This window comes from Microtus oregoni, unplaced genomic scaffold (genome assembly GCF_018167655.1).
Source record: "Microtus oregoni isolate MIOR12 unplaced genomic scaffold, Mior012 000003F_ref0000135, whole genome shotgun sequence".
In the NCBI taxonomy this organism is placed as follows: domain Eukaryota; kingdom Metazoa; phylum Chordata; class Mammalia; order Rodentia; family Cricetidae; genus Microtus; species Microtus oregoni.
In genome coordinates, this window is record NW_024543062.1 from 20562744 (window position 1) to 20589153 (window position 26410).

General features: G+C 48.1%; 1 protein-coding gene across 2 annotated transcripts in view; it reads right to left on the reverse strand.

Moving 5' to 3' along the window:
* Window positions 1-3615: 3615 nt before the first annotated feature.
* LOC121446025 (MLX interacting protein) overlaps window positions 3616-26410 on the reverse strand; it is a 60009-nt gene continuing 37214 nt past the window's right edge. Inside the window, exons 2-17 of one of the 2 annotated variants that reach the window (XM_041648320.1) lie at window positions 21164-21270; window positions 20444-20529; window positions 19093-19182; window positions 18690-18731; window positions 18276-18447; window positions 17572-17661; window positions 16993-17084; window positions 15006-15660; window positions 14143-14264; window positions 13875-14031; window positions 12302-12426; window positions 11656-11754; window positions 11428-11555; window positions 11085-11208; window positions 8945-9069; window positions 3616-8382 (exon numbers count right to left, since the gene is read on the reverse strand). In XM_041648320.1, the coding sequence (XP_041504254.1) occupies window positions 8130-8382; window positions 8945-9069; window positions 11085-11208; window positions 11428-11555; window positions 11656-11754; window positions 12302-12426; window positions 13875-14031; window positions 14143-14264; window positions 15006-15660; window positions 16993-17084; window positions 17572-17661; window positions 18276-18447; window positions 18690-18731; window positions 19093-19182; window positions 20444-20529; window positions 21164-21270 (2467 nt within the window). In that variant the 3' untranslated portion in view covers window positions 3616-8129. Of the gene's footprint in view, window positions 8383-8944; window positions 9075-11084; window positions 11209-11427; window positions 11556-11655; window positions 11755-12301; window positions 12427-13874; window positions 14032-14142; window positions 14265-15005; window positions 15661-16992; window positions 17085-17571; window positions 17662-18275; window positions 18448-18689; window positions 18732-19092; window positions 19183-20443; window positions 20530-21163; window positions 21271-26410 lie in introns of both variants that reach the window. The other variant, XM_041648321.1, reaches the window with a different exon arrangement.

The window sequence follows — 26410 nt, forward strand, 5'->3', positions numbered from 1 at the left end:
TAGAGGAGCAGATGTTGGGTAGCTCTACTACTCAGGGACAGAAGGGAAGATGCTGGCGGCGCTTCTAAGTGTCCCAGTGAAAGTCAGCCACACCCTCACTAATGGGTGACTTGGGGCTGCTTGGTTGAGTGCGTGGCAGGGTGCCAGTCTCTGCTGGCTCAGACCCTGCCCCCGCTACAACTGTAATGGAACCAAACAGCCCAGGAGCTGTACCCAATCAGACTCGATAAAGAGATTAGGCAGCCTGCAGTACCATACCCATTCAGGCAGGAAAGTAAACTCTTATCTTAGAAAGCTCTTCCCTTTTCTAAATAAGGGTTGTCTAACTAATGATTCGGTGAAGGAGAAATCTGATTAATCACAACACTCCATTCTCCAGGGTTTTTATTTACTGTAACCTCTCAGGAGCTTCTAAATGACTTAACGGGTATTAATGCACTTATGGAAATGTGGGGGATTTGAGGGAATTTTTGTTAGTTTGCCTGTTTAAGACAAGGTCTTACATAGAGCCCTGGCTGGCCTGAACTCAGAAATCTGCTTGCCTTGGCCTCCCAAGTGCTGAGAGTAAAGTAAGCCACCATGCTTCACTAATTAAAAAATGCTATCAACAGTTGAAATCCACATGTTATCTGGGTTTGCTTCAAAATAATGAGAATGAGGGCAAGGAGGGTAGAAAGGAAACTGGCCCGGCTGACCACTGCAGACGGTGATGGCCATTAGGATCCCTAACGACATTAGGTGTCCATCACACTATTATCAACGACTGTGTGTGTGTGGGAAGCCTTATCAAAAAGACTTGTTCATGGGCTGGGTGGTGGTGCATGTCTTTAATCCCAGCAACTGGGAGGCAGAGGCAGGCGGATCTCTGTGAGTTCAAGACTGTCCTAATCTACATAGTAAATTCCAGGATAGCCGGAGCTACATAGTGAGATCCTGTCTTGGGAGAGAAAAAAAAAAAAAGGCATGTTCACTAAATGCTAGGTCCTCCACAAAACTATGTTCTGATTTGACCTAAACAACAACAACAACAAAAGCTACCAACACCCAAGCTCAACTGCAGTCTGCAGAAGCGAAAGTCCAAAGAAGCCAAGCACAGGGCCTCAGGTTTGGCTCCGCACTTGGGAGGCCATGGCATGAGAATGTGTGCTGGATGGAGTCCAGCCTGAGCTGGATAGGGAAGCCCTTTCCCAAAGTATCAAGGGTTGGGAATGCAGCTCAGTGGCAGAGCATTTGTCTACCATGCTCAAGGCTGTTTGATCACCAGTGCTGTGGGGAAGAGTTTGCATCAAAATGATATTTAAGTTTATTTTTATGCAAATAACCTAAATTGCTCAAGTTAAGAATTTTTAAAAATCCTGGGATTGAAGAGAAGTTTCAGAGATTAACAGCACTGGCTGCTCTTCTGGAGGACCTGGGTTCGATTCCCAGCAACCACATGGTGACTCACAAGCATCTGTAACTCCAGATCCAGGGCTCCTTGGGCACCAGGCATGTAGGCAGTACATACAAATACACCTACACACATAAAATAGAAACAACTTTTTAAGCATTGATTTATTATTCGGTACGTACGGGTGGTTTTCCTACGTTGATGCACATGCCTGGTGCCCTCAGAGGTTGTGAAGTCACGTGAATGCTGGGTATCAAACCCAGGTCCTCTGCAAGAGCAAACGTTCTTTACTACTGTGCCAACTCTCTAGCTCAAATAATCAATTTTTAAAACTGTTTTAAAATTTCCTATGTAATCATAGTTGATATCCTCTTTAGCCTGGCACTTGTTCTTGCTAACTGCAGACCCCTCCTGGAATTCTTACTCAGAAGTCTTTCTTCTTTCACCGTTTCTGGGAATAGCAGTTGGGGTGGCCAGTGAGTAAGCCAGGACTGAGTTCATCCACAGGTTACCTAGCTCCCTGTGTGCTGTGTGCTTGGTGCCACAAGAAACAAGAGGCAATGAGGCTTGGTTTTAGGGGCCATGAAGCTCATGGGGAAGAAAAACTGAATGATCTTGACCCTTCCGTGTTCTGAGGAAAACAGGGCCAGTTGAATTGGAGGGAGTAGAACTGTTGTTGGTCTCCTGATTAAACTACTTTCAAGGAAAGACCTGGAGGAAAAAAAATGGAGGTAGCTGGAAAGGGAATTAAAATGGAGAAAGGGCTTGGGTGTGGGCAACTTGCCTGGGGGAACCTTGAAGAATAAACATTACCAACTGACACACCGTGTGTGCAGGGAAGGACAAAGAACAGAGACGGGGCTGCAAAGGCAAGCAGGCGTCTGACGGGTGAGATAGGGAGGGCTTGCATTGGGTGTGCAGCCTCACCTGGAAAGCTGCACACAGTGACTTGACCAGACCTGGGTCTCTGCAAGTCCCTCTGTGAGGTGGAGACAGACAGAATAGAGTATACATTGTGTCAGCTAGGAAATGACATAACCAGCACAGTGTTGACAGAGGCTGGAACAAAGCAGATGGACTTGGAATTAAGAAGGTGACCTACAAGTCTGGTATTGAAGGACGAAGGGGAGAAGACAAGGATATCAAGGGCGATGTTTCAGATTTGGGCTCGGCAACTGGCAGAGAAGGAAGCCATTTGTAAGACAGATGACCTTTTAGCTGTGGCCTCCTAAGAGTCCCATGAATTTGTGAACTGTTCAGAGGTACAAACGACTTGAAGTCTGACCACAGCAGGAGCTCAATACACACTGGGCACTGGGCTCTGACCAAACTCCTCAGTCTGCTCCAGTCCCAAGCGCTTTAACTGCCGCTATTGGCTCTCCGGTTCACCCAAACTTGACCTCCTCCAAATTCTGCCTCTTGTAGCATTTTCCAAAACCCCAGAGATGCATAGAGATGGATTCAAAACTTCGAAAAGAGCAGAGAGCTCTCAGTTAGTGCAGTGGAAACCAAGGTCCTTTAAGCTAACAAGCTGTGAACCACTTAACCTTGCTCTGAAGGGACGCCAGTTCTCTTGCTTCGTGCCAAGAATTTTTTTTCTTGGAGGCGTGGCGTTTTGAGAAGATAAGAGTGCCTATTAGCTCAGAGAGTTTCAGGTAAAGAGATTTAGATCTAGGCCGTTACCTCATGAAAAAAGCCAGTAGTTCCCATAGAGGCTGGCTCTTGTTAGCCACTCTGTCCAGGTGTGGAGTCAGGGTGAGGTGACCAACTAGGGAAGATGGTGTGAAGGAAAAGAAAGCTTCCAATTTAGAGAGATGATCCGAACCTTCTTAGCCCTAGACAAAAGGGTATCTCTACTGGTCAACATTTCAGTATTTCTGTCTAGGGTGCTGGGTCAACAGTTAGCAAAGGAAGCTACTGGGACCCTTCTAAAGTGTAGGCCATGTTAACAGTAATGTACATTATGGGCATAGAGCTCCATGAGTTACCAGACCATCGGTGTGAGAGCTTGTAGGTAGCACCCAGCATGTCCAGTGTCCGTCACCAGTTCTCTCTGCATGCAGGCTTCTAGGACTACCATCTTCATGGACACACCTCCAGAATCACTCCATATACCTCCACTCCTTGTTGCAGAGAGCCAGTCAACCAGGACATCACACGGCTCCGATCTCCTTATTTCATCCCTCCCACTGCTCGATGGGCAGCATTGAAAGTCACACAGAACAAGCTTTCCAAAAAAAATAAGTTTATTTATTGTCTTAGATGCAAATATAATTTTAAAACTGCATTGTAGTGTTGGGTACAGCTGGTGGAAACGTGCCTGTCAACAGCAGGGCATCAAGAGGACCAGCTCAGGAGAGCAGTCCCAAGGATGTCTGGTTTAAGTGAAGCCCACCCTAACCCAGGAGTAGCTGCCTCCTTAAAGGAGCCCTACACCATCACCAAAGCACACGACAGACACTCAGCCTGTGCACAGAAGCTGAAACCTCAAGGACTTGAAGGAGAACATGCTGTTTCAGCTGGGGCATTACAGAGCAGGCAAACAAGCTTGCTCTCCCTTTACAGGTGAAGACCCAGGTGACCAGGTACCGGGGGTGGGATACTGGATTCCCCTAGGAGAGACACAGACTAGTTGAGGCCATGAGACCTTTTAACCTGCAGGATGTAAACTAGGAAATGTCAGTGTCTCCCTCCCTTCTGCAATCTCAGTTCTTGAGAATGCCAGATCAGAAATCCCAAAGGTATTCCAAATTCACTATGCCCAGGGTTATAATTGTGGAACCAAAACTGGCAGAAAGATATAGGTGAATTCTGCTAAATAACTGGAAAGGAATCTCACAAAAATAAAATTCCACAAAGTAAGCACACATGCACACACACACAGGCTTGAGCAAGCGCGCGTGCACACACACGTTATCATTCATTATGGAAAGTTCCCTTTTCTTCCCAGAAGGTTGAGTCTGGCAAGCTCTGACAGCAGTCAGATCTATCTAGTGAACAGGGAGGCCGTTCCTCAGAAAGCTGGTAGCCGACCTGTTCTCGCCCACATCTGAAGAGGCACAGGGTGAGGGCTGTTTCCTAAGGCTTCTCTCACACTGCTGGTGTCTCCCACCAGCTGCCCATGGGTCTTAAGATCACAACACCTAGCCGGGCAGGGGGGGGGGCACACGCCTTTAAACCCAGCACTTTCGAGGCAGAGGCAGGTGGATCTCTGTGAATTCAAGGCCAGTCTGGTCTACAGAGTGAGTTTCAGGACAGGCTCCAAAGCTACACAGAGAAATCCTCCCTGGAAAACCAAAAAACAAACAACAAAAATCTCAAAACCTGTTAAGCAGATCTTAGGCAAGGTGTGTGCTGGAGGAACATACTTCACACATGCCTGAGCTTCATGCTCTGCCACTGCAACCTAACTTTCCCTTTCCTTCCAGACATGCGCAGACCCAGAAACAGGTCCTCTGAAACACTACAAAGCATCAAGGGACTGAGCTCAAAGTTGCACTTCTTGGCAACACTGGCACTCCAGGTGACTATTCCTGTTTCACTGACCACACACCTTGCCAGCACACACCCAGGATCTCTCAGAACGACTCAGGTAGTAGGACTGAGAGCCTTGAGGAGCCAGGTTAGAAGGAACAGAAAGGGAGCAGAGCAGTGGTGGCGCACGCCTTTAATCCCAGCACTTGGGAGGCAGTTTGAGGCCAGCCTGGTCTACAAGAGCTAGTTCCAGGACAGGCCTCAAAGCTACAGAGAAACCTTGTCCCGAAAAATCCAAAAAAAAAAAAGAACAGAAAGGGATCTCTGACAGTGTAGAAGGAAGACAAGAGTAAGTGAATGGAGGCGAGGCTGAGCCAAGGCCAGGTGGTCCAGCAGGCAGTCACAGTGCCATCTGCCACTGGACTATACCAGCAAACGGATACCATGTCCTCTAGGAATCTACAGGGATGTCACTCTTCACCAGGGCACAGATCTGAGGACAGATCTCTAAAGTATGTATGTTGGGCGGGGGGAGGGGGGTGGGAGGACGATTAGGAGGTAACAGGTCCTGAGCACACTGACAACATCCAGGGTTCATGGTTGGGTCACATGAGAATCCGTGCTAGCTGATCACTTCCAGCAAGACCCAGTATATCAACACCAAGTTCTGAAGCTGCAGTGTTTCCTTTGTGCTGTGCGAAGCCACTGGAGCATGGCTAGCCTCTCCCGAGGGTGACAACTGGTGCATAACCTTCTGCTAACTTTGAGGAAGCCCTTTAGCCAGAGCTACCCTGCCTCTGCAGGATCCACTCATAATGAAAGAACAGACAGAACATGTGCTGATGGCTTGTGAAGATTTCACAGAAACCCTCGCAGAGATTTCCCAGGTGGCTTTGTGGGTTATCCTTTTAGGCCGATATTCTTAGTCTCCAAAGCGACAACATTCTGAAGTTTCTACCAAGCGAGTGGGGACAGGAATGGGAGTGAAAGAACTGTAAACAAGCCCTGGTCCAAAAGTGTAGCCAGCACCCAGGGAGACCCCAAGCACAGGGGCCTTGGTGTCCAGGACAGAAGTCAAAGCTAGGACCCTCTGATTGGCTGGGTTCATCAGGCAAGATTTCAAAACAAGAAAATCTCTAAGTAGAATCATTCCTGGAGACCTTAAAGCATCATGACCTCATACCACGGTCTAAGTGAGCACCAAGAAAAGGAAAATGGAGTCACTAAAAAAAAAAAATGCACCTAATAAAGTCTACCAGGACACACACACACACACACAGGCATGTACGCATGCGCGTGCACACACACACAGACACACAGGCATGTATGCACACGCGTGCACACACACACAGACACACAGGCATGTATGCATGCACGTGCACACACACACACAGGCATGTATGCACGCGCGTGCACACACACACACACACTCACTCTCCTCTCTCACCCAGTTTTACACAATCTAACAGCCTTAAACGTCTGATGAAACAGGATGAAATTAACTCAGCAAAATGGTGGAGAGGTAGGCAAGAGAAGCAAAAGGCCAATCTTATACCCACAGAGTTTTAAACACAAGGTTACTCCCCAGCAAGGGCAGAGAGAACCTGGAGTCCATGGTGTGGCCCATGTCACGTGGCATGGGAGGAGGAAGGGCTGGGCTTCGAGGCCCTCACAGCAGCGGTTTAGTTTTTCCTTCTACCACAGTGGCCTGCATCTTCTGAAGAATGATTTCACCTTATTTTTGGGAAAGGATGGGGTGCTTGGTGGAAACTCCAAGGCTCAGCCCACGTGCCTTGTGCTCATCCTCCAACCTGTAAACATGCTTTTTGGGGTCAGCTGAGGAGGGCCACCATGCTATTCCCAAACAGGACAGAAATTAGACAATGGAGCAAGCACGTGGTCAGGGGCTCATAGCATCAACAGTGGCACAGCCAGCAGCCCCTACCCTTTCTTTGTTCTCCACCTATTTAGTCCAGGGCAGGCCTCCAGGCATCAGCAGGAGCTTCCGATGAATCAGAACTTCAGGGGACTGCTGGGCTCCCCTCTTCACAGGCAGCGTGGTGAGGAGGGGCGAGGACAGAGTTCAAAAGAAAGCCTGCTGCCTGCTCTAGGTGTCACAGCAGGAGAAAAAAGCACATTCTTCCTGGAGGTGCCCTTGACTGGGCTCCCTGAGAGCTGGAGAGAGTACCTCACCGCAGGCGGCATCTCAGAGGCAGCAAGGAGAAGGATGAGGGTCAAGTGCCCTCTCCCCCAACCTTTCCCTGTCTCCACCAACTGTAACACGCACACTAGGGCACTTGAACCTTCAGACACACGTCACCCTCCAACCTTCACTGGTTCAAATCTGAGCAAGCTCTTTACCATCTAGCCTGGAGACAGCTTCACCGGCTGACTCCTTGGCATCCTGCCTATCCGCTGTTTCTTCCTCCTCACACAAGGTTGGTCAGACTTGTTCAGTAGGATGACATCTTTGGTCTGAGAACCGTCCTGGTTTGGAGCTCCCAGCTAAACCTCAGATAAAATGACCAGGATGACAGCAGCATCATGGAGTGTGACCTTTCGAACGCTAGAACCAAAGGTGACAGTCCCTGGAGTGTACTTGCCTCCTCCATACGGCAGAGCACAAGCGGGGGGGAAACAGGCACAGAAGGCCTCAGCTGGGAGCAAGGCCAAGGCTCCAGGCCAGTCCCTGGCAATGTTGGGAACGTCATGGTGACCGTGATGCCAGGTAGGACTGAGACATAATAGCTATGACACTGCTTGGAGGGTCTCCGAGTGCACTGCATGCCGCTGTCCTGTCCAGTTGGCCTCCAGACCCATTACTCTCTGTGTGTGCTCAGGGGTTGGTGGAGATTTCCCCTTCAATAGGATACACCAGGGAGGAGGCACATTCCTTTTTGCAGAGGTCAGAGAGGTAGCCCAGAGGGTCAGGTGCTGCCCCCCAGGAGATGGAGAGGAAGAAAGTGTGCAGGGTTGCCAGAGGAGCACAAGTGGATAATGATGTGGCGGGGCCAAGTCTCTAAGTCTCAAGAAAGGAGTCCTGAGGACCTGGGCGATCCCACCTGCAGGACTAGGCTTTGTCTCTTGTCTTGCACTTGCTAGCCCTGGACCCCAGTAGGCCACCAGGGGGGCAGGAGCAGAACAGCTGATGTTTCCCTTTGTCTGGGCCCCCCAAACGCAGGGGAGACTGTGATTGAGTCACTGAGTGAGAGGGCACAGCTAGGTTCCCAAGATGGGATCTGCTGTGGGCAGGCCCCAGCCTGTTTCAGACCTGAGCACAGCATCGTCCTGATAGGTGCAGTGAGCCCCAGGAGTCAAGGGCAGCCCTGAGGCTGTGCATCAGGAAGGGTACAGGGGGGTCTTCAGGCATCTCATGCAGCCACATGCCAACTAATCTTAGGATTCCCCCAATCTCTTGCCAATCCTGGAAACAGCCTCTAATGCCTGCTCTGGCAGCTGGGATGGGTCTGTCAGGATGGAGGTGGTGGTGCTCAGCTGCCGGAGGGTACTCAGCACCACTGCAAGAGAGAGGAGGCAGTAATTAGCCTGGGCACAAGACTCAGAATGACAGGATGCAAACTTCACACACGCAACCCTATTTAGTGATTCCCAAACATTAAGGATGATGGCCAGAGTTCAACTATGGGGAGAATGACAGGGGCCCCATTCTGAGACCCAATCTCACATCCTGCCTATGGAGCAGGAGCAGCTGCTCCTGCTGCCAAAGTGTTGTTCTTGCTCTAATACTGAACTTCTGTAACTTTAATATATGGTTGTAGGTTTAAAACTAAATAAGAAATTAAGTAAGAAAGCACAAAATTTACCTAAAACAGAGTCTGGCAAATAACAAATATTCAATAAATGTAAGTTGGATGTGACTGACTGCAGGCCTGCTGAGAGGAGCTCAGGGACCCAGGCTGGCTCCTAGAGCTTTTCTGGTTCAATGTTGTCCTCATGCCTCTGGCCTGGCTGGCCTGGCTTTGTGCAGTAGAGTTTAAACTTTTCTAGCACCGCCCACATAAGGGTTCTTCTCCCTTCTGAACCAGCATGAAGTATCAAACTCCGGTATTCCAGACTCACTTGGCCTGAGGACAGGCAAAGAACAGTGCTGGTCCAGCCAGGAAAGCGCTGTCCGGTGAAACTCGTCCAAGCTGCTGGTAGACACCATTCCCTTGAAAGACTCGAACAGTGGCTGGATGATCATGCTGAACTACAGGACTGTGTTAAGGAAAAGGTGAGCACTGGGGAGGGCTAAGGAGACTCAGATAAAGAAGGCTTACCTGCTGACCTCCCTCAGAAATGACAAATAATTACCTAAAGAAAACTGACCAGAGAGAGGAAGGGCCAGGTCAGTTACTGCCAGGCAAGGTGTGCCCACCATGAGATTCAATGGTTTGCTCTTACTATGACTGGCCTTTGAAGAGACAGAAGACAGTTTCTTTGGCCTGTTATGGGGTAAACAATGAGGTGAACATGAGACCATAGGTTATCCAGTTACAGGAGACACGGCAGGAACATGAGAGGCACACAACACTCAAAAGCAAAGTGTCTGTCTGAAGCTGGAGCCTGACATTTGTGTTGTGCACAGCCTGCAAGCTCCCCACATCCTGCAGAGCTCCCAAAGGATTACAGGATGGGCCCAGTAGAGATAGAAATGTTTTTCTTGAATTATGATGTCTACAGTACCCACCTTAGCCTAAAAATGAGGAATGTAGCATTTCACTGAAGCATTTCTGACACATTCCACATTGGACCAGGCTCTACTTATGGCAGAATAAGACAGCAAAGCAAGCTGGGGAAGAGGTGTGCTGTCAGCCATCTCAAGTCAGGCTCTTAGGCTCCCAGATAGAGTCCTGACCTAGACAGTGTATGTGAAGCCTTGAGTCTCATTCTCAATACGAATGAAAGTAGTACAAATACACAGGCATGGTGGCACACTTAAGAGGAAGAGGATACTGTACTGCAAAGCAAGTCCTAGACCAGTCTGCACTATAAGTGAGACAGTCTCAAAAACAAACAAGCAAACAAAATACAAACAAACAGCTTCTGAAGTGCAGGACACACACACACACACACACACACACACACACACCCTTCGCCACGCTTTCCTTCTCTCCATACAACTGTGTTTGCAGGGACTGTCCTATGTTGTAGGTGACCTGTCGCATAAGCGGACCATGTTCAGAGCAGAGCTGTTGGGAAACAGATGGGCAGCAACCATCCTGTAAAGCAATGCTGCCACCTCGAAGGCTGAGATCAGAGCAGCCTTGGCCAGAAGACAGGTCCTGGCACCTGGGTGGACATGCTTTATTGTGGTACTCAAGACCAGGGGACACAAAGGCAGAGAAAAATCTGAGGGAACAGGCTTCAAACCCTACCTATAGCTACTTGGAGAGCTGGGGCAGGAGGATTGTTTGAGCTCAGGAGTTCAAGACCACCCTGGGCACCAAAGACTCTTCTCTCAAAAAACAAAACAAAGAACTATACGGTTTGGCAGGTAAGAGCGTGTACTGCTCTTGCAAAGGACTCCAGGTCAGTTCCCAGGGATTGTGTCAAGGCTCACAACAGCCTATGACTCCAGCTCCAATGGATCAATTTCCTCTCTGGACTCTGCAGGTCAGTTCCCAGGGATGGTGTCAAGGCTCACAACAGCCTATGACTCCAGCTCCAATGGATCAGTTCCCTCTCTGGACTCTGCAGGTACTTGCACTCAATACACACACTCGCACACACACACACTCACACATAATTAAAAAAATAATAATTAAAAACCCCCACAAATAAGAAGAGAAGAAGAAACAAACCACGCCACCGCATGAGGGTCTGGTCTCTCAGTAACTCAGTAAGCCCTGGTTTCTTTCCAATGTCACAGCAGGTAGGGCTCACCTTCTCTGTCACTGGCAGTCAGAAGGGTCTCCTCCTTTTCACCTTGCTGTCTCTTCAGTTATCAAGCTGCTTTTGTTTGCCAAAGTTTGGAGAGTAAAGCAGGCCATCTACCTCCCTGCCCCTTCCTGCAAAGCCTCTTGGATGTGGTCTCTCTAGCCCCGAGGGCCGGTCCAGAGTCTTCTCTCCCTGAGATAGATAGATAGATGAGACTAGCATTGCTAATCCTGAACTCTGACAACTGTGAGATTCTTTCTCCAAGGGGTGCCCGAGAACACTGTCCACTGTTTCAGTGTGTTGCCTGGGTAAGGGAAGAGCAAGGAAAACCCAAGGATACAATCCAGAATTTCCAATTCTGCAGGATCCTGCTTTTCACATATTCATCAAACATGTCTTTCATGTGGTCAGACTGGCGGCAGTTGACAGGGACTCCTGTGGCAGGTAGCAGCTGTTGGCAGGAGCTGAAACAACAGTAGTCAGGGGATGCTTTGGGGTAGGTGACTGTAGAGGAGGACCCTGGGGAACCAGACAGGCAGGACACAGCCAGATACAGGCAGAGGCCTGTGGGAGGAGGACAAGAAGCTAAACTGCTGCAATACAGGTAGCAAAGGCCACAAAGGGTCCCCTCTGCTTTTGAGACACGGAAATGCATGGGGTGGAGCACTTGAACGGAACCTCACATGATGGTAGTGTTGAGCTCCTCAATTTCTTCCCGAAGCCTCCGGGCCTCCTCTTGCATCTGCATCCGCTCCTGCTGCAGCTTGGTGATGTACTCCATGGTCTTCTGCAGTGTGATGGCATGGCTAGTCTGTAGAGGACAGGTGGCTCAGGGGAGCAGCACTTAGCTGGCCAGTGGCACACAGGAAAGATGCCCTATCACACCACCAGGACACTCTCAAGCAACTTACCTGCTTGGAATTATTGGAGATCAAACTGTTCAGGGTGTTAAAGCCCATCCTGATATTGAAACGCCTTTTCTGTTCAGCTGAGATGTGCTTCTGCCGGTTCTATTGGAGAATCAACTGGTCACTGAGACATAGGCCAGGCCTTGTTCCTCCTTACTGCACAACATAATGCTGAGAGGCTAGAGAAAGACTAGTGTCTCGGGGCACATGACAAGCCAGGCCAGAAAACTATGCAGAAGGAGAGGCAAATGGCTAAAACGCTCTAAGAGGAGTCATCAGGGAGCGGGCAGGACTCATGGGCTAGAAAGCAGTATGTGCTCTGGGCCCTGGCAGCCAGACTGACTGCTTCTCTACAACCTAGTGCCTACAATCCTGCTTCCTCCCTGCAACTGGTGTGGCCAAGGTTGCATGCACCCCTACCATGTCATAAGAACTTGCTGTTGGTTCTTGGGCCCAGAATGCCCACCCAGAGCTCTGAATAGGCCCTAATCATCGTGGGCTTGTGGTGGGATGGGAAATGGTCAGAGTTAATTTAATCTTAGTGATTCTGAGTTTGCAACACCAGCTAGATCTGTGGCTTTCCTTTCCTGATGTTTTCTTCCGCCCCATCCTACCAAGGCAATCAAGGCTCAAGAGAAATAAGCAGTACCTTTAATGCAGCCACATTTTTGGGGTCTGTAGATTTCCCTGAGCAGTTGTTCTGGGGAGACTGAGGACTGGGACTTTGTTCTGATGGGCATGGGGAGGCTTGTCCTGAGTTGGGGCAGTCACGGCCTGAGGGGGAAAAAATTCTCTTAAGAGGAAAACACTTGGGAAGGGAACTGAAAAAATAAGAAGTGAGAGTTCACTGTCCTGTCCCCACGGCAGTCCTCACCAACCAGAGGGACTCCCTGCAAGCCCTTAGGCTTGGAAGTCCTTCTATGGCTACCCCAGAGAAAATATTGAAGAAACCCTTGCCCATATCCCAAAGGGGATTTCTTGGTTCCAAAGCAACCCATGAGGCAGGCAAGTTAGATGTGGGATATGGCATGAATGCTACCCCATCCTAGGTATCCGCAATTGCTCAGAGGAGGAACTGAACTGCTAACCCAATCCTTAAAATGCCACTTCAAGGTAGCCCAGGGCCCTTAGAGGTTTGTAAGGCTCTTAACCCGTGTGCTCAGCACACTGGAGTCTGCTTTATTTCTGTGCTTTAAATTCTACATGGATATTTCCTTACTCTTTCTCTCACCCACTCTGAAAGTTAAATAAAAAGTACGACCACTTTTTGACCCACGCGGAATATACCAGAGTACTACTGTGACCCACTTGGGCTCATGTCCCTGGAAGCCATTTCCTAGGTCCACTTCACTTTATTCTAACAAATGCTGTCAGTTAATTTATTTTCTCCTAGATGACCAGGTTTCGCTTCAGTGCACATTCTGCAGTTGCATTCTGCGGTTCCCTTTCCTGGATAATCTGAGACACTTAACTCCTGTCTCTTGAGTCTGTATCTTTCCAGACTGAAGAGTCCCATTCTTCAAAACGTGCCCTTGGACAAGTCCACCCCTCTCTGCTGGAAACCCCTCTGTATCATGTCTTCCCAGGTAAGATGCTCAGATGCAACCATGGTTTCAGCAAAGAGAAGGCATTAAGGTGCAGCACAGTGACAGACTGTCTGCCTGGGATGTGCATAGATATTCTAGTTCCTTTCCCAGTATGGCACCAGAAGGAACCCAATATTGATGTTGCAGGACCTCTAGTCCCTACTTCTGAGTCTCCAAGTCACCAGGCAAAACCAGTCCTGTCCTGACTGCCCCGAGCTGTATGATATGAAGATGACCACAGATCTGCAGTGGTTTAGAAACCAGGAGATGTGGTGCGGTGATGAGCCTGCTGCTGGTTCACAGCTACAGCAGTCCCAGGCTCAAGTTTTCCAGATTGCTGACAAGAATCTTCAGTCCCTTTCTGGATGGGACTGGCAGCTCTGAGCCAGGCTTTCTGAGCGTGGTTTCCTGAATGTGCTAGCTACCCCTGCTGGGACACAACTGCCGCCCCTTGTGCCTGCTCTGCTGGTATGGCTACACTACTCTGATGCCCAGTTAGCATTTCCCCAGCCTGTGCAGACTGAGGGTTCTGTAGGCCAGGCTTGATTATGGAGCCTGTGAATGGCCTCCCCATCAGGAACAAGCTGCTTATTTCTTCCATAAAGCCCAAAGCACCCCACTCAGGAAAATACTTACTAGAGCCTGTGGCAGGGACCTGGGGACTACCCCCATGCAGTGGGACCTGCTCGCCCTTCACCAGAGAGTCTTGTACTGTACTTGGAGAGAAGAGCCGAGAGACAGGGGTAGGCTGGCTACTTGTACTGTGGCTGAGGAACTCTGTGACTCCAGAAGCCTGTGGAGACCCATGGGGGAGGTCATATACTACTGCTGCAGAGCAGTTACATTGTCTGAAAGCCACTCTAGAGTGAGGACGCTAGAGGCCTCCTAGGCTAGATCTCCTTACCCTGGTGATAGCAGCAGAAGCAATGACCACATTGGATGGGGACACAGTAGATGCCAGAATCCCTTCTCTCTTCAGAGGGGCTGATGTCATGATCACCTTTTGTGGTTGGCCTGAGAAGGCAGCTGTAGGGAGGAAGAGAGCTGAAAGTGAGGGTCTGATCCTATAGAGACCTAGCTACTACTAACAAAACTGCTGAGCTGCAGACGGCCAGGGAAACCAAGGCATCAAGGCATCTGAATTATTCTCGTACCTTTTACTTGAGTCCTACTATATCCCCTAAAAAGAGATAGATGCCCATGACCATGTATTCTCAAACCACATTTTCAAGTCTAATTCTTATTTTTATTTCCTTTAAATTTTAAATTATATTTTATTCATTTGGTGTGATGTGTATATGTGTGCAGGTATGCAAGTGTCATAGTACGTGTGTGGAAGTCAGAGAACACTTATGGAAACTGATTCTCACCTTCCACCATGTGGATCCTGGAGATCAGACTCAGGTTGTCAGACTTAGCAGCAAATGTCTTTTCTTACTGAGCCACCTTACCAGCCCAATTTTAGTTTCTTTAAATAAGGTCTCATTATATAGCCTTGGCTGGCCTGGGACTTACTATGTAACTCAGACTGGCCTCAAGTCCAAAATCTTCTTGCTTCAACCTCTCAAATGTTGGGTTTACAGGCACTTGTCACGACACCCAGATAACACTAGACTAATGTTTAAACATATAGAATAGAGAGAGCGCACATATGAACTACCATATTGCTCTGTTCCATTTAAATGTGGAGGGAGGTGTCACAAACGTAAAGCCTTTGAGGAAGGAAAACATGACTCCTTGGCAGGCTATAACCCTAATCCAACTCACCTGGAGCAATGCAGGCATTCTTCAATACCAAGGACACAGGCTCAGGTTTGGGAGCAGGCACTATTTTGGGGGGTTGCTTGGGTCTCACTCCAGTCAAGGACACAGGCTTGGGGTGTATAAAAGTTAAATGAGGCTGGGGAGCTCCCACAACTGGTGGCTGGGGTACAGGTGACAGTGCCAGACCACAAGGGGATGAAGAGGGGGCTGGGTGGTGTGCTGTGATAACAAGACCCTGGCTCTGGCTGAAGGTGGTAGCAGAAGCATCACGGGTAAGAGTAGTAGAGGCTGTGTGGGTAATTACAGGGGTTGATTTGCTGACTCCAGCAAACTTCTGAGGCTGCAGGAAAGCTGGTGGAGTTGAAGAGCTCAGAGTAGAGGCAGGAGGGGAGACTAAGGGCAATGCAGCTGGGACAGGTGCTGGGGCAGGGCCAGGGGAAAGTAAGGTCATAGTTAAGACAGGGAGGAAGGGCTGTGGGACACTCAGTGGTGGCTCAGAGGGACCAAAGTCTGCAGGTTGAATAAATGGATCCACAGTCTGGGAGGTGTGTTCACAACCCTGCCCGTCGGAGGAATTCAGGGAGGGGGCTGCAGAAGATTCAATGAGGCTACTGGGCAGGCTCACAGTGGGAAGAGCTGTATTTGGCAAGATGTTCCCCTGAGGAAGAAAGAAACACGAAGAAACAAAGATACAATTGGATAATTAGCTCTCACCGTTTAGCACTACATAACACAGAGACTAACTGTGGACATGGAGATGAAGGGACCAAGGGACAAAAGTGCTACCTCTCATGCCCAACACATTGATCTGCTGGAGAAACGGATCTGTGTTCCCTGGGTGTCAGCAGGGGTCTTGTTTCCATTAGGAACTAATGATAACACAGAGCTGGACGGAAGCCTAGGGATATCTGGTTTCCAGAGTCTGGTTAAGGTCTGCCCTCAGTCTCTGCCATCTTCTGTTACACAGTAGAAGCAGCCTAGACCACAGCTGCTCAGGGGTTCCCCCCAGGACAGCTTCAAGTATCAACTTCCAGTCAGGCTAGCTCTTCCTGAGTAGAAAAGCCATGAGGAATCACCTGTGCAGATCTCAAGTCTCTACAGAAGAAATGATTATCTGAGCTGGGTGGGGAAGGTGCCAGATTACCGGATGACTAACTGAATACATCACCAACTTGAGAGCTCCCCAGGGCAGAGAACTATGCCTTGCTCAGCTCTGTAGCCCTAACACCTGTAATTATCTTTAATTAATTGCTACATAAAAATAAAAACCATATACTTTTTCATTGTTGTTGTTTTCGAGACAGGGTTTCTCTGTGTGTGGCTTTGGGTGTCCTGGAACTCTGTAAACCAGGCTGGCCTTGAACTCACAGAGATCCACCTGCCTCTGCCTCCCAAGTGCTGGGATTAAAGGTGTGCACCATCACCCTTCAGTTTACACAATATATTTGTATTAGTGATCCATGCTTTTTCTTCTATAACTAATCTTGTCTTGGAAAAGAGCTGGCTAGAGACTGGAGAGATGGTTCAAGGGTTAAAAAACACTAGTTAGTCTTCAAGAGGACCCACGTTCAATTCCCAGAACCCACATGGCAGCTCACAACTGTAAGTCTAGTTCCAGGGACCTGACATCTTCACACAGGCATACATGCAAGCAAAACACCAAAGAAGATGAGAGAGAGAGAGAGAGAGAGAGAGAGAGAGAAAGAGAGAGAGAGAAGGAAATAAAGAAAAGAGCTGGCTGGACAAAGATTACGTGGGGCCTTAGGAAAATGACTTTGTTGGTATAGTCTCCCACCTTGTGGGAAGCTAAGGATGCTTTCAAAGAGGGTTCCATAATTTCTTTGCATATTCACATGCATTCAGTACTGGATCCAGCAATGGTCCCAGCGTGTTGTCAATTTATGGTCACAGCATTACCCTAGCTCTGGCGGTAAAGTCGGATGATAGCCCTGTATCTGCCATGCCTGCCTGCTCCCCCAGCTTCCTCTACCTGAGAAGGTGGGCTGCTGGGATCTGGGGCAGGTATTGACGGAGGTGTAGGCAGCATGGAGCCAAAAATGGATCGGCTGGAAGAGAAGAGATCTGAAAAAGAACATGGGAGTCTTTAAGTCCGTGAGCTTACCATTTGCTGGAATTATGACACATAGACAGGGGCCTGACTCCCACCCTATCCCTCCTAAAGATAATTTTTTCTATAGACAGACGATTCTGGTTGAACCATTTGGAATACCAGGTGTTTCGGGCCTGGAGAACGGCAGAGCTCAAGGAGCTGACCAAACTTTACTGGGAAGTGGCTGTGTCATAGCGCTCTCTGCTGTCCACATAAGGAACTGCCCACAGTCAAGGCCTAGGCGATGCTCCCAGCAGGAATAAAACACTAACACCCTCTCTGAGAATGCCAACTCCCTTCAAATGTCTCAGAAAGCTTTTCCAGGCTTTGCAGTTACTATCAGAAAAAAAAAAAATCAGTTTTGAAAAATTCCAAGCCTTTCCTTTACACCCATTTTCAACTGTCCTCTCTACAAAAGGGGCACCAGTCTGATATGGGAGGGGCAAGAGCTACTCTCACCCTGGAAAGGCTCAAAGGTGTCCATGAAGTCCAGGTTGGGTTGCAAAGGGATCAGGCCTGGCTGGATCATGTCTGCATTTCCCAAATGTGCTGCAAGAATTACAAGTTAGAGAAGGGAATGATTTTTACCTCAAATAAGGTCAAAGGAAAACAAACAATTAGTTCTGGAACCTTCTAAGAACTGTAGGAAGTTGCCTGAGATTTCTACATTCTTAGGGGTTTGTGGCCATTCTTAGATAGCTATGTCCTCTCTACCCTCAGGAGACAGAAAAGACAGGCAGTACTGGGATCACCATGAAGCTAGGCACACCCACTCTACATCCCCACAGCCCTCTGGCCCTGCTCTCACTGTCCATCTGTGGCTCTGTCCTGAGGACCTACAAGACTGATGGTCTCCAGGTGGGATGTCACTTCCTGCACTACAAGAACAGTATCAGAAACACAGACGGGGTCAGATCAGAGCCTGCTGACCTCTCACAGTGGGACTAAAAGAACAGTAGTCACCCCTGTAAGGCTCCATCTCTAGTCTCTTCCCATGCAACTGCACAGGACCCCAGACAAGGCGCTTGGGCAATCCTTCTTTTTTCCCTTGCGTAGTCTAAATAAGTGCCAAGCAACAGCTCAGAGGTGCCCTGATTAAAGCCTGGCCTAGAGGAATCTTCACAGAAAAGGAATCCAGTTGTCCAAGGACAGAGACTAGTTACCTATTTCCCGTGGGTTGGGCCAGGCCACCGGTTGGTGTGAAGAAAGTGTGGAGAAGAGGGTGTCACTGAATTCTGACATGAGCATATCTGTGTCCAGCAGTGAGTCCTCCTCCATGGGGACTGGAGTTTTCCAGCCATCTCCATGTTTATGCCAATAGAGCATGTCATCATCCTAGCCAACAGGGGAAAAAGACTCAAAGCAGTTGGACTTACTATCCTCAGTCCTGGCATGCATGAAAGGGGCATGCTTCCTAAGAGGCAAAGGCAGAGAGTGTGCCTGTTTTCTTGGCCACCTGCAGGACCTCCACCTGAGAAGGAGCTGTCCCAAGTCTGGCCTTCTACTATAGGACTCTCTTGGGGCACAGAAGTCACTGCTGCATCCTGACAAGATGCAGGGCTCTCAAGCTCACTTACCTGGGCCAGACTAGAGAGGTCCTCATCCTTGTGTTGTTGTAGCTGTGGGCAAAGGGAGCAAGATGAGGCAGCCACCAAGAACCCTGGAACGCCCCAACTTCCCCTCCTTACATGTGAGTGAACTATATGGGAAGCGAGTTGGGAATGGGATTCTATTGGCCATCATCCCCTGAATGTGGGCCCAAAGAAGAAAATAACCCTATTCATGGCTGAGGAAACCATAGTCACTGTTTGGTGTTAAGTACAATATTCCCACACCATGCTCCGTGACTGTGGGGTAGTTGTGGAGTCTAGGGCCTCAGACTACATTCTGAATACATTTCCACCTCCTGCCTACCCAGCCCCAACCCTGCCCCCAGAGCTTCCAGAACATGTTCTTTTGAGAGCCCTTGCCAATATCTACCCTTTTCTTGAAGTAGGTTCTCCACTTGTGATATTCCCGGATCACAATCTCAATGCGACTTTTCCAGTATTTGCCCTCTGTGGTGATGGCCTATAACCGAGAGGCCAAAATGAAAATCAGGTCTTGGATGATGATCAGATCTCAGCCCATGACCACCCAGTACCCATTACTAAAGTGGCCTCAGAAGGTTCTCCTGGTCAGAAGGCTTCAATTACTGGCACACCTCTTCTCTTCTGAGCTACAACTTGAACTCAGGCTAAAAATGTATCTTTGCTTCAACACCCACGACACCAACGGTGACTCTGCACTGGGTACAGGGTAATCACACAGCACTCAGAGGAGGCAGAGAGCATTCCTCCTTGCCTGAGGATGCTAAGGAAACTCACACATGGCCCACCAATACCCCTCTCTGCCATGCTCTCAGAGAGTGAAAATCAGGGCTGGTGAGATGGTTCAGTGGGTAAAGGCACCTGCTGTCAAGGCTGATGACCTGAATTCAATCCTTGGGATTCACATGATGAAAAATAAGTACTCTCAGAAGTTGTCCTCTGACCTCTACACAAATGCTGTGACTCACACAAATAAATAAATCTAATTTAAAATTTTTTAATTAGTTTTTTGGTGCAGGAGGTATATCTCAATGGTTAAACACTTGCCTGGCATGTAAGAGGCCCTGGATTCTATCCTTAGTACCAAAATAATAAAAAATATATATATATATAAAGCCACTTTTTCTTCAACCTCTTTTCATCCCCTATAAGTTTTTTGTTTGTTTGTTTGTCACCCCCCCCCAAAGACAGGGTCTCATGTAGCTCAGGCTGGCCTCAAACTCCCTGTATATCAAGAATGACCTTAAAATTCTGATTTCCCTGCCTCTACCTCTCACATGCTGGAATTGCAGGCTTCTGACACCACGCTCAGTTTATGTGGTACTGGAGATGGCAGTCAGGGCTTGGTGCATGCTAGGAGAGTACTGCCCCAGCTGGCTGCACCTGCAGTGAGAGCTGAAGGACACTGAGTTCTCTCTGACATTCTGGAGAGGTGGTTTTGCTTGTGGTACTAGGGATGACCCAGAGCATGAGTATGTGCCTTCTTTTGCTACACAGTCAGCTTTCCCTGAGTAACCCTCAGAAGAAAGCAGAGAATGAAGCCCTATAAGGTCAGTCTGTCTAAGATAGAATCTTCTGGAGGCCACTGCTCCTTCTCAAGGTCATGTCAACTACTAGCACAGGCTCCTCTATTCCCTGCGGTTTCTCCTGTAGAATTTGGTCCTTTGGTGGGTTGTTTCTCGAGAAATGAAGACAGGCTTCCTTTCCCACACCCTCTGCTCAGCCTCTTGCTGGGTAAGTACCTCTGGCCGGCGGTGCTCGTCGGCATCAACAGAGCCATCTAGCGGAGTGACAAAGTGGCACACAGGATTCTTGCGTTTCTCCAAGTCTGGTTGGGGAGAAGAGAGACGTTGTAACTACACCAAGACCGCTGAAGGAGCTCTACCCAAAATACTACACACTGGAGAAATGCAGAGCTCTGAGAACTGAAAGCATGCAGGCCCAAGGCAAAGGATGTCAGTAATATCTAAGAAATGAAGCTGCTCGTCCATACAAGGCAGCTAGCGAGTAGGAAAGTCCAGCCCGCTCCTCAAACCCACATCCTCCCATCCTCAAGCTAGGCCAGGAATAAGGGCTCTACAGTGGCATTCTTAACCTGCTAGAAGCAGAAGCTGCTCTTTGGCTCTTCAGGTGTCACCTTTTGGCTACATTCTCCCAACTCTCCTGAAAAGAACCCCGCATGCACTACACACTATGGTCAGGGTCTCACATGTCTGTTCCTCCAGACTCTGGGCTCTGTCGGCTGACTCTGCCTGATGGCTGGTGAATGTCCTGGTTCCTGGGATCTATTATCACTTGGTTTCCTATCACAGACTGCTAAGGAAATATTTTGCTGCAAACATCTTTTAAGAGCAGGCTATAGATCCGAGGTACTCAGGCCTCCAAGATGCAGAGCTCTGATCCCACAGAATTGAGGCCCTTGTGGCATAGTACATCCACTGCCAGGCTGGCAACACACTTACACTGCATGTACCATGCCCGCCAGATGGCGTTGTTGAGCCGGATCTTGTCCCGCCACTGGAGCTTCAGGCCCTTGAAGTTTTTCCACTTTGGAGACACTAATTTCCCACTGGAAAGCAAGACAAAGAGGAGAGAGTCAGTAGGTCTTCAGAAGTAAAAGTGAGACCCAATCATTCCAGACTCAAGAACCCTTGGTTGATCCATTACAGGAGAAGCCTGACCAACACAGTCACTCCAGGATTTCCTTAGAGCGTACGGGGAGAGGCTTAGAGGACATGCTGCAATGGGTGATCAGACGTGGATACTTTGGGCTCTTGCTTACCCTTAAAGTTTCTCATAATTAAATATTTAAAAGGCACATTAGTAGGTGTGTTGGCATACATCTTTAATCCCAATACTCAGGAGATAGAGGCAGAGGACTGTGAATTCAAAGACAGCCTAGACTAACATCAATTGACTATGGAAACCAGGCACTCTTTACCAGGTCTTGGCCCACTTCTTTTCTTCTCAGTCACCACTGGCCCATCTCAAGCCATCTGAAGTGATTCTTCTCAGCTGCTCGGAGGTAGCTGCTGGTACAGCACCTGGGAAACTGAACCACTATGATGGCTGTGCCACCAGAGAGCTCATGTTGCCGGTTATTAGCCTGGTCTGTGAGTGCTTTCAATTTACTGTACAGAGCTTTTTTAAATTTATTTTTAAATTTGTGTGTGTGAGAGACAGAGAGACTTATGTGTGGGTACCCACGAAGGCCAGAAGAGGGCTTTAGATCTTCTGAAACTGTAGTTATAGGTTGCTGTGAGCTTCCTGATATGAGTGCTGGGAACTGAACTTGGGTCTTCTGAAAGAGCATCATGTGCTCTTAACCACTGAGTCATCTCCCCAGTAACTAATTCTAGAAGAATTTTGAGGCATACTCTTACAATTAAAGATAGCACTAATAGGGGCTTTGAGACCAGTCTTGAGATGTCCACCCCTCTTTGCTCTGTGTCTGACACACATGCGCCTTCCTCTTTAAAGAACTCTTCCTATGGCCCAGCTCCCCCTTCAGACACTGCTTTAACACCATCTGCTTTGGGCCAGTGCTGGCCTCTCCGAAGCAGCTCCTTCTGAGGGCTTGAGACAGTAAGGCACTATTTTTACTTCATATGGGTGTTGAGGAGCATCTCTCTGATGGCAGGTCACAGCCCTGTTCCTTCTTCAAACTTACTCAGAAAGAACACATGAGTAGCAGAGATGTGCCTAGTTATGGAAGCTCAAGTATTTAAAGAGGGGTCTGAGCAAGACATTAAGTAAACTTGGAAGCTTAATATACAAGGAAAGCTTCCTGCTGAACGCCTGGCAGAACTTTTCATTGCTTTCTACCACACCTTCAGGGCTCAGGCTTTGGATAATGTCAGATGAAAGCTGTGTCCCTGGAGCTCAAAGATAGCTCAGCCACGAAAGAGTAATAGCTGCTGTTCCTGCAGAGGACCAGTGTTAAGTTTACAGGACCCACGTGATGGCTTACAACAGCTTGTTACTCCAGTTTCAGGGGATTGGATGGCCTCTCTCTGGCTTCCATAGACACCAGACATACAATGCATTTACAAATATACACATAATTTATACATTAAAAATAAATACTTTTGATAAAAAGAAAAGAGAACTGTGACCCACTCCTAGAAAATGTCACAGCACATCCTCTTTCTTTCTCCTTTTCTTTCTTTTCTTTCTTTTCTTCTTCTTCTTCTTCTTTTTTTTTTTTTTGGTTTTTCGAGACAGGGTTTCTCTGTGTAGTCCTGGCTGTTCTGAAACTCACTCTGTAGACCAGGTTGGCCTCAGAGGTCTGCCTGCCTCTGCCTCCTAAGTGCTGGGATTTAGGGTGTGCACCACCACTATCCAGGGAGCACAATTTTCTTAGTATCTGGGAGACACAATGACAGCAGTCCCTCCCAAAGGGTCAGGAGCTTCTGAAGCGTCTCTCTGCTCCCTCTTCTTCCAGCCGCCACTCCAAAGGCATATCTAACCCACCCTCTGGAACTGATCAGCTCCATCTGTGACGTTAAGGCCATAGCTGGGCCTTACAGGTCTGGAGCTTTCACTGCCTCTGGCCCATTGCTGCACATCTATGTTGGCAAAGAGGTGTTCTAGTGCTTCTGTTTGCTGGGTAAAAATCACAATAACGTACTTCCTCCACAGTATTTTTAATAATATTTGGATGAGGGTGTGTCTGCACATGTAAACATGGGGATGCATGTAAAAGAGGAAGACTCTTTGTGCTTACTTCAGTCTTAGGAACACAGGACACCTGAGGAAGGTGGCCCTACTATACATGGAAGCAGCGACAGAGCCATGGGCTTTCCATTTACTCAGCCAACAAGTGTTAAATACCTACTCTGTGAGTAAAGACCTACGGACTGAGGAAGGATGCAGGTGAGGAACAGGCCCATGCCATCTCAGGTCCTGTGTGAAAGAAGACCAATGCAAGGGCTAAAACCTAAGCTAAGGCCAAGAAAAAGAAGTGCATCGCTGTTCCCGCTGGCTCATAACACAAATGGACCTAGCAGAGATGGAAGATCCTTGTGGGGCCAGTGCAGACAAGACTGCAGGCAGAGGACAAGAGTTATTAGCTCAACAAAGTAATCCTCCTTCCCAGCCTGTGCAAGGTCCTCCAGCAATTCCTGGCCTGGCTGGCATGCAGTTCTATTACGCAAAGAAATTAAGGAGCTAAACTAAATTAAACTAAACTAAAAACTCCTTTGCTCTATCTGAAACTCCTTCCTGGTGAAGCCTAGGATTCCAGGCTTGTGCCATGTGCTCAGCAGTACCAGAATCTGACTGAGTACTAACTACTTCAGAGACATTTGCAAAAGAGCTGGATGGAACCATGGACCCAGGAAGAAACAGATGCTAGGGCCTTGTCAATATCCGTGAGGAGTTAATCACCGAGTTGACCTATGCCAATCTAACCTCTGCTGTGTACCTAAGAAAAAGAGGGCCAGTGTGCTATGACAGCCTCTTTTCCACCAGACTACATAGCATCTTCAAGGAGGTATCATGATGGGAGTAGAAGATATATAGAGAAAGATATTGAACTATAAACAGTGTGAGGGTTTCTTGGTTCTTCCCCACTGTTTACTGAGACATTTCTCTTGTTCAAGATACTTATGGCAAATACAGGAAAACTTCAGCAGGAACACACAATTTCTAAATGTCTACCATCACTGAAAATTTCTGTAATATCTCTACACCCAGCAGATGGCGGTATAGACACATAAAGAAACTAGTCAAAAACCTGCCTGGTCCACATAGCTACACAATATCGAAGGTTACAAAAAGTGAAGAAAGTAGGGGACTATAGCCCAGTGGTAGAAGTACTATAAATTTCTGTCAGTTTCTTTCCTACTGAGCTCTTTGGCACCTCACAGAAGGAAGAGGAGCTTTCTATACAAGAGTCCTTCTCATACCACAAGTCTCGTTTCCCACAAAACTAGGAAAAGCTGCTTTAAAAGACTCCATGAGGCAGCTGCAGGTCAATCACCCCTGAGAGAACACCAAAAGCAGGGCACCCAGAAGTCTCTCCAATTAGACTTCTGTTTCCCACGCTCACCTATATCTTTCAGATAGTCCAAACATAAGCCTTCCTCAAAAACATAATCAGAAATACTAAAGAAAATAAATAAGATCCTCTCCCTAGTATCTGGAAGCTTCTTCTAGCCCATACTTCTGAACTTTGTCCTCGTGTCACAGCCATGGTTCCAAGGAACTCGCACCAGGTACTTAGCCCCGCCCCCAACCTATGAAAAGGCCTGGTCTAGCTCTGACTCATCTTGGGGCTGCTGGCCCAGTGCAGACATGGAGGTGCTTTCTTCATACACTCTGCCGTGCCCCTTCCTAGAAGGAGGGTTCCTGACACCAAAGAAGTTCACAGAACAGCAAAGGCCAGTCTTAAACTTCTGCTGTACAGAACTAGCAAACCATGAATTCTTCAAAGGTCTGGCAAGAGACTGCTTTAGAATGAAAACTAAAGTGCATGCCTCAAAAAGAAGGCACTAAATAATCAAGAAAACAGGGAGGGTGGGAGTGGGTCATGGATTCTGCTTGCCGAGGTAGAATTAGACACTGATTCTTGCTCAAGCCTTCTCTCCAAAAAGGAAGCAAGCAGAGGGAATACAGGCTACCAATTATAGTTCTGGGTCCATTCATCTGTTCAACCAAATTTCATTACTTTACTCTTCCTGATGTTTCCAGGAGGACTACCCACTGGTAAAACACCCCAACCCTGCCTCACTCACTGGAGTGGGCATCTCCAGCATAAAAGGAACCAGGCGGAGATGGTCAGGTTTGACCTCTCCTTTCCTGCCCATACTCACCCTGCTGGACAAAAAACACACAACCAACTAACCAACCAAACAACTAACCAACCAACCAACCAACCAGCTGGTAACTAGTTTACAATCCACTCCCAGTGTGACTAGCAATGAAGGGAATACTTTAACCATCATCTGGTAGCTCATTTTATTTATTCACTAGTTTTTTTTTTTTCTTTGAAGCCTGCAGGATTAAGTACAAGTCTGAATACTCAATATGAGATTTTCAGTTCCCACCTTTTCCTATTTTCCTGAAAATCAATGGGCAGGCTTCACCAATACTGCTCTGGAGAAGCTGGGCGCTTCCAGAGGAAAAGTCCTGCAGAATTTGATACTTGACTCAGCCCCAGGAATGAGTTATTTGCCTATTCTGCCTGTTACCCTAAGAGGGTACACCACCACCATCCGGCTTAGTTAGGGTTTCTAATGCTGTGAGACACTATGGCCACAGCAACTCTTATAAAGGAAAACATTTAACTGGACTAAACCTCTGAACTGTAAGCTTAGGTGGGTCTCTGTGTATCCCCAGTTAAATTCATAGGCTTCACAACACACATGTGAGTAGAATCACACTTTCTGCTCTGTCATGAGTATCCTATCTAGGGTGATAAATGTTTGTTTACATCTCCCAGGAAAGGCCACACAACATATGCCAGACTGCATTCTGTTTATCCATTCACCTGCTAATAAATGGATATCTCAATAGCTTTGAGATGCTGTAACAGTGCTGCCAGAAACAGACAAAGCTACGAGGTGTCTCCTCAGAAGACTCAAGTGTTGAAGTCCTGCTGCCCAATGTAGCATGGTCAGAGCTGGGGCTTTGGGGCAAGTGACTGGATCTTGAGGACTCTCTCAATAACTGGATTAATCCATTGATAAATAGTTAGAATCTGATGG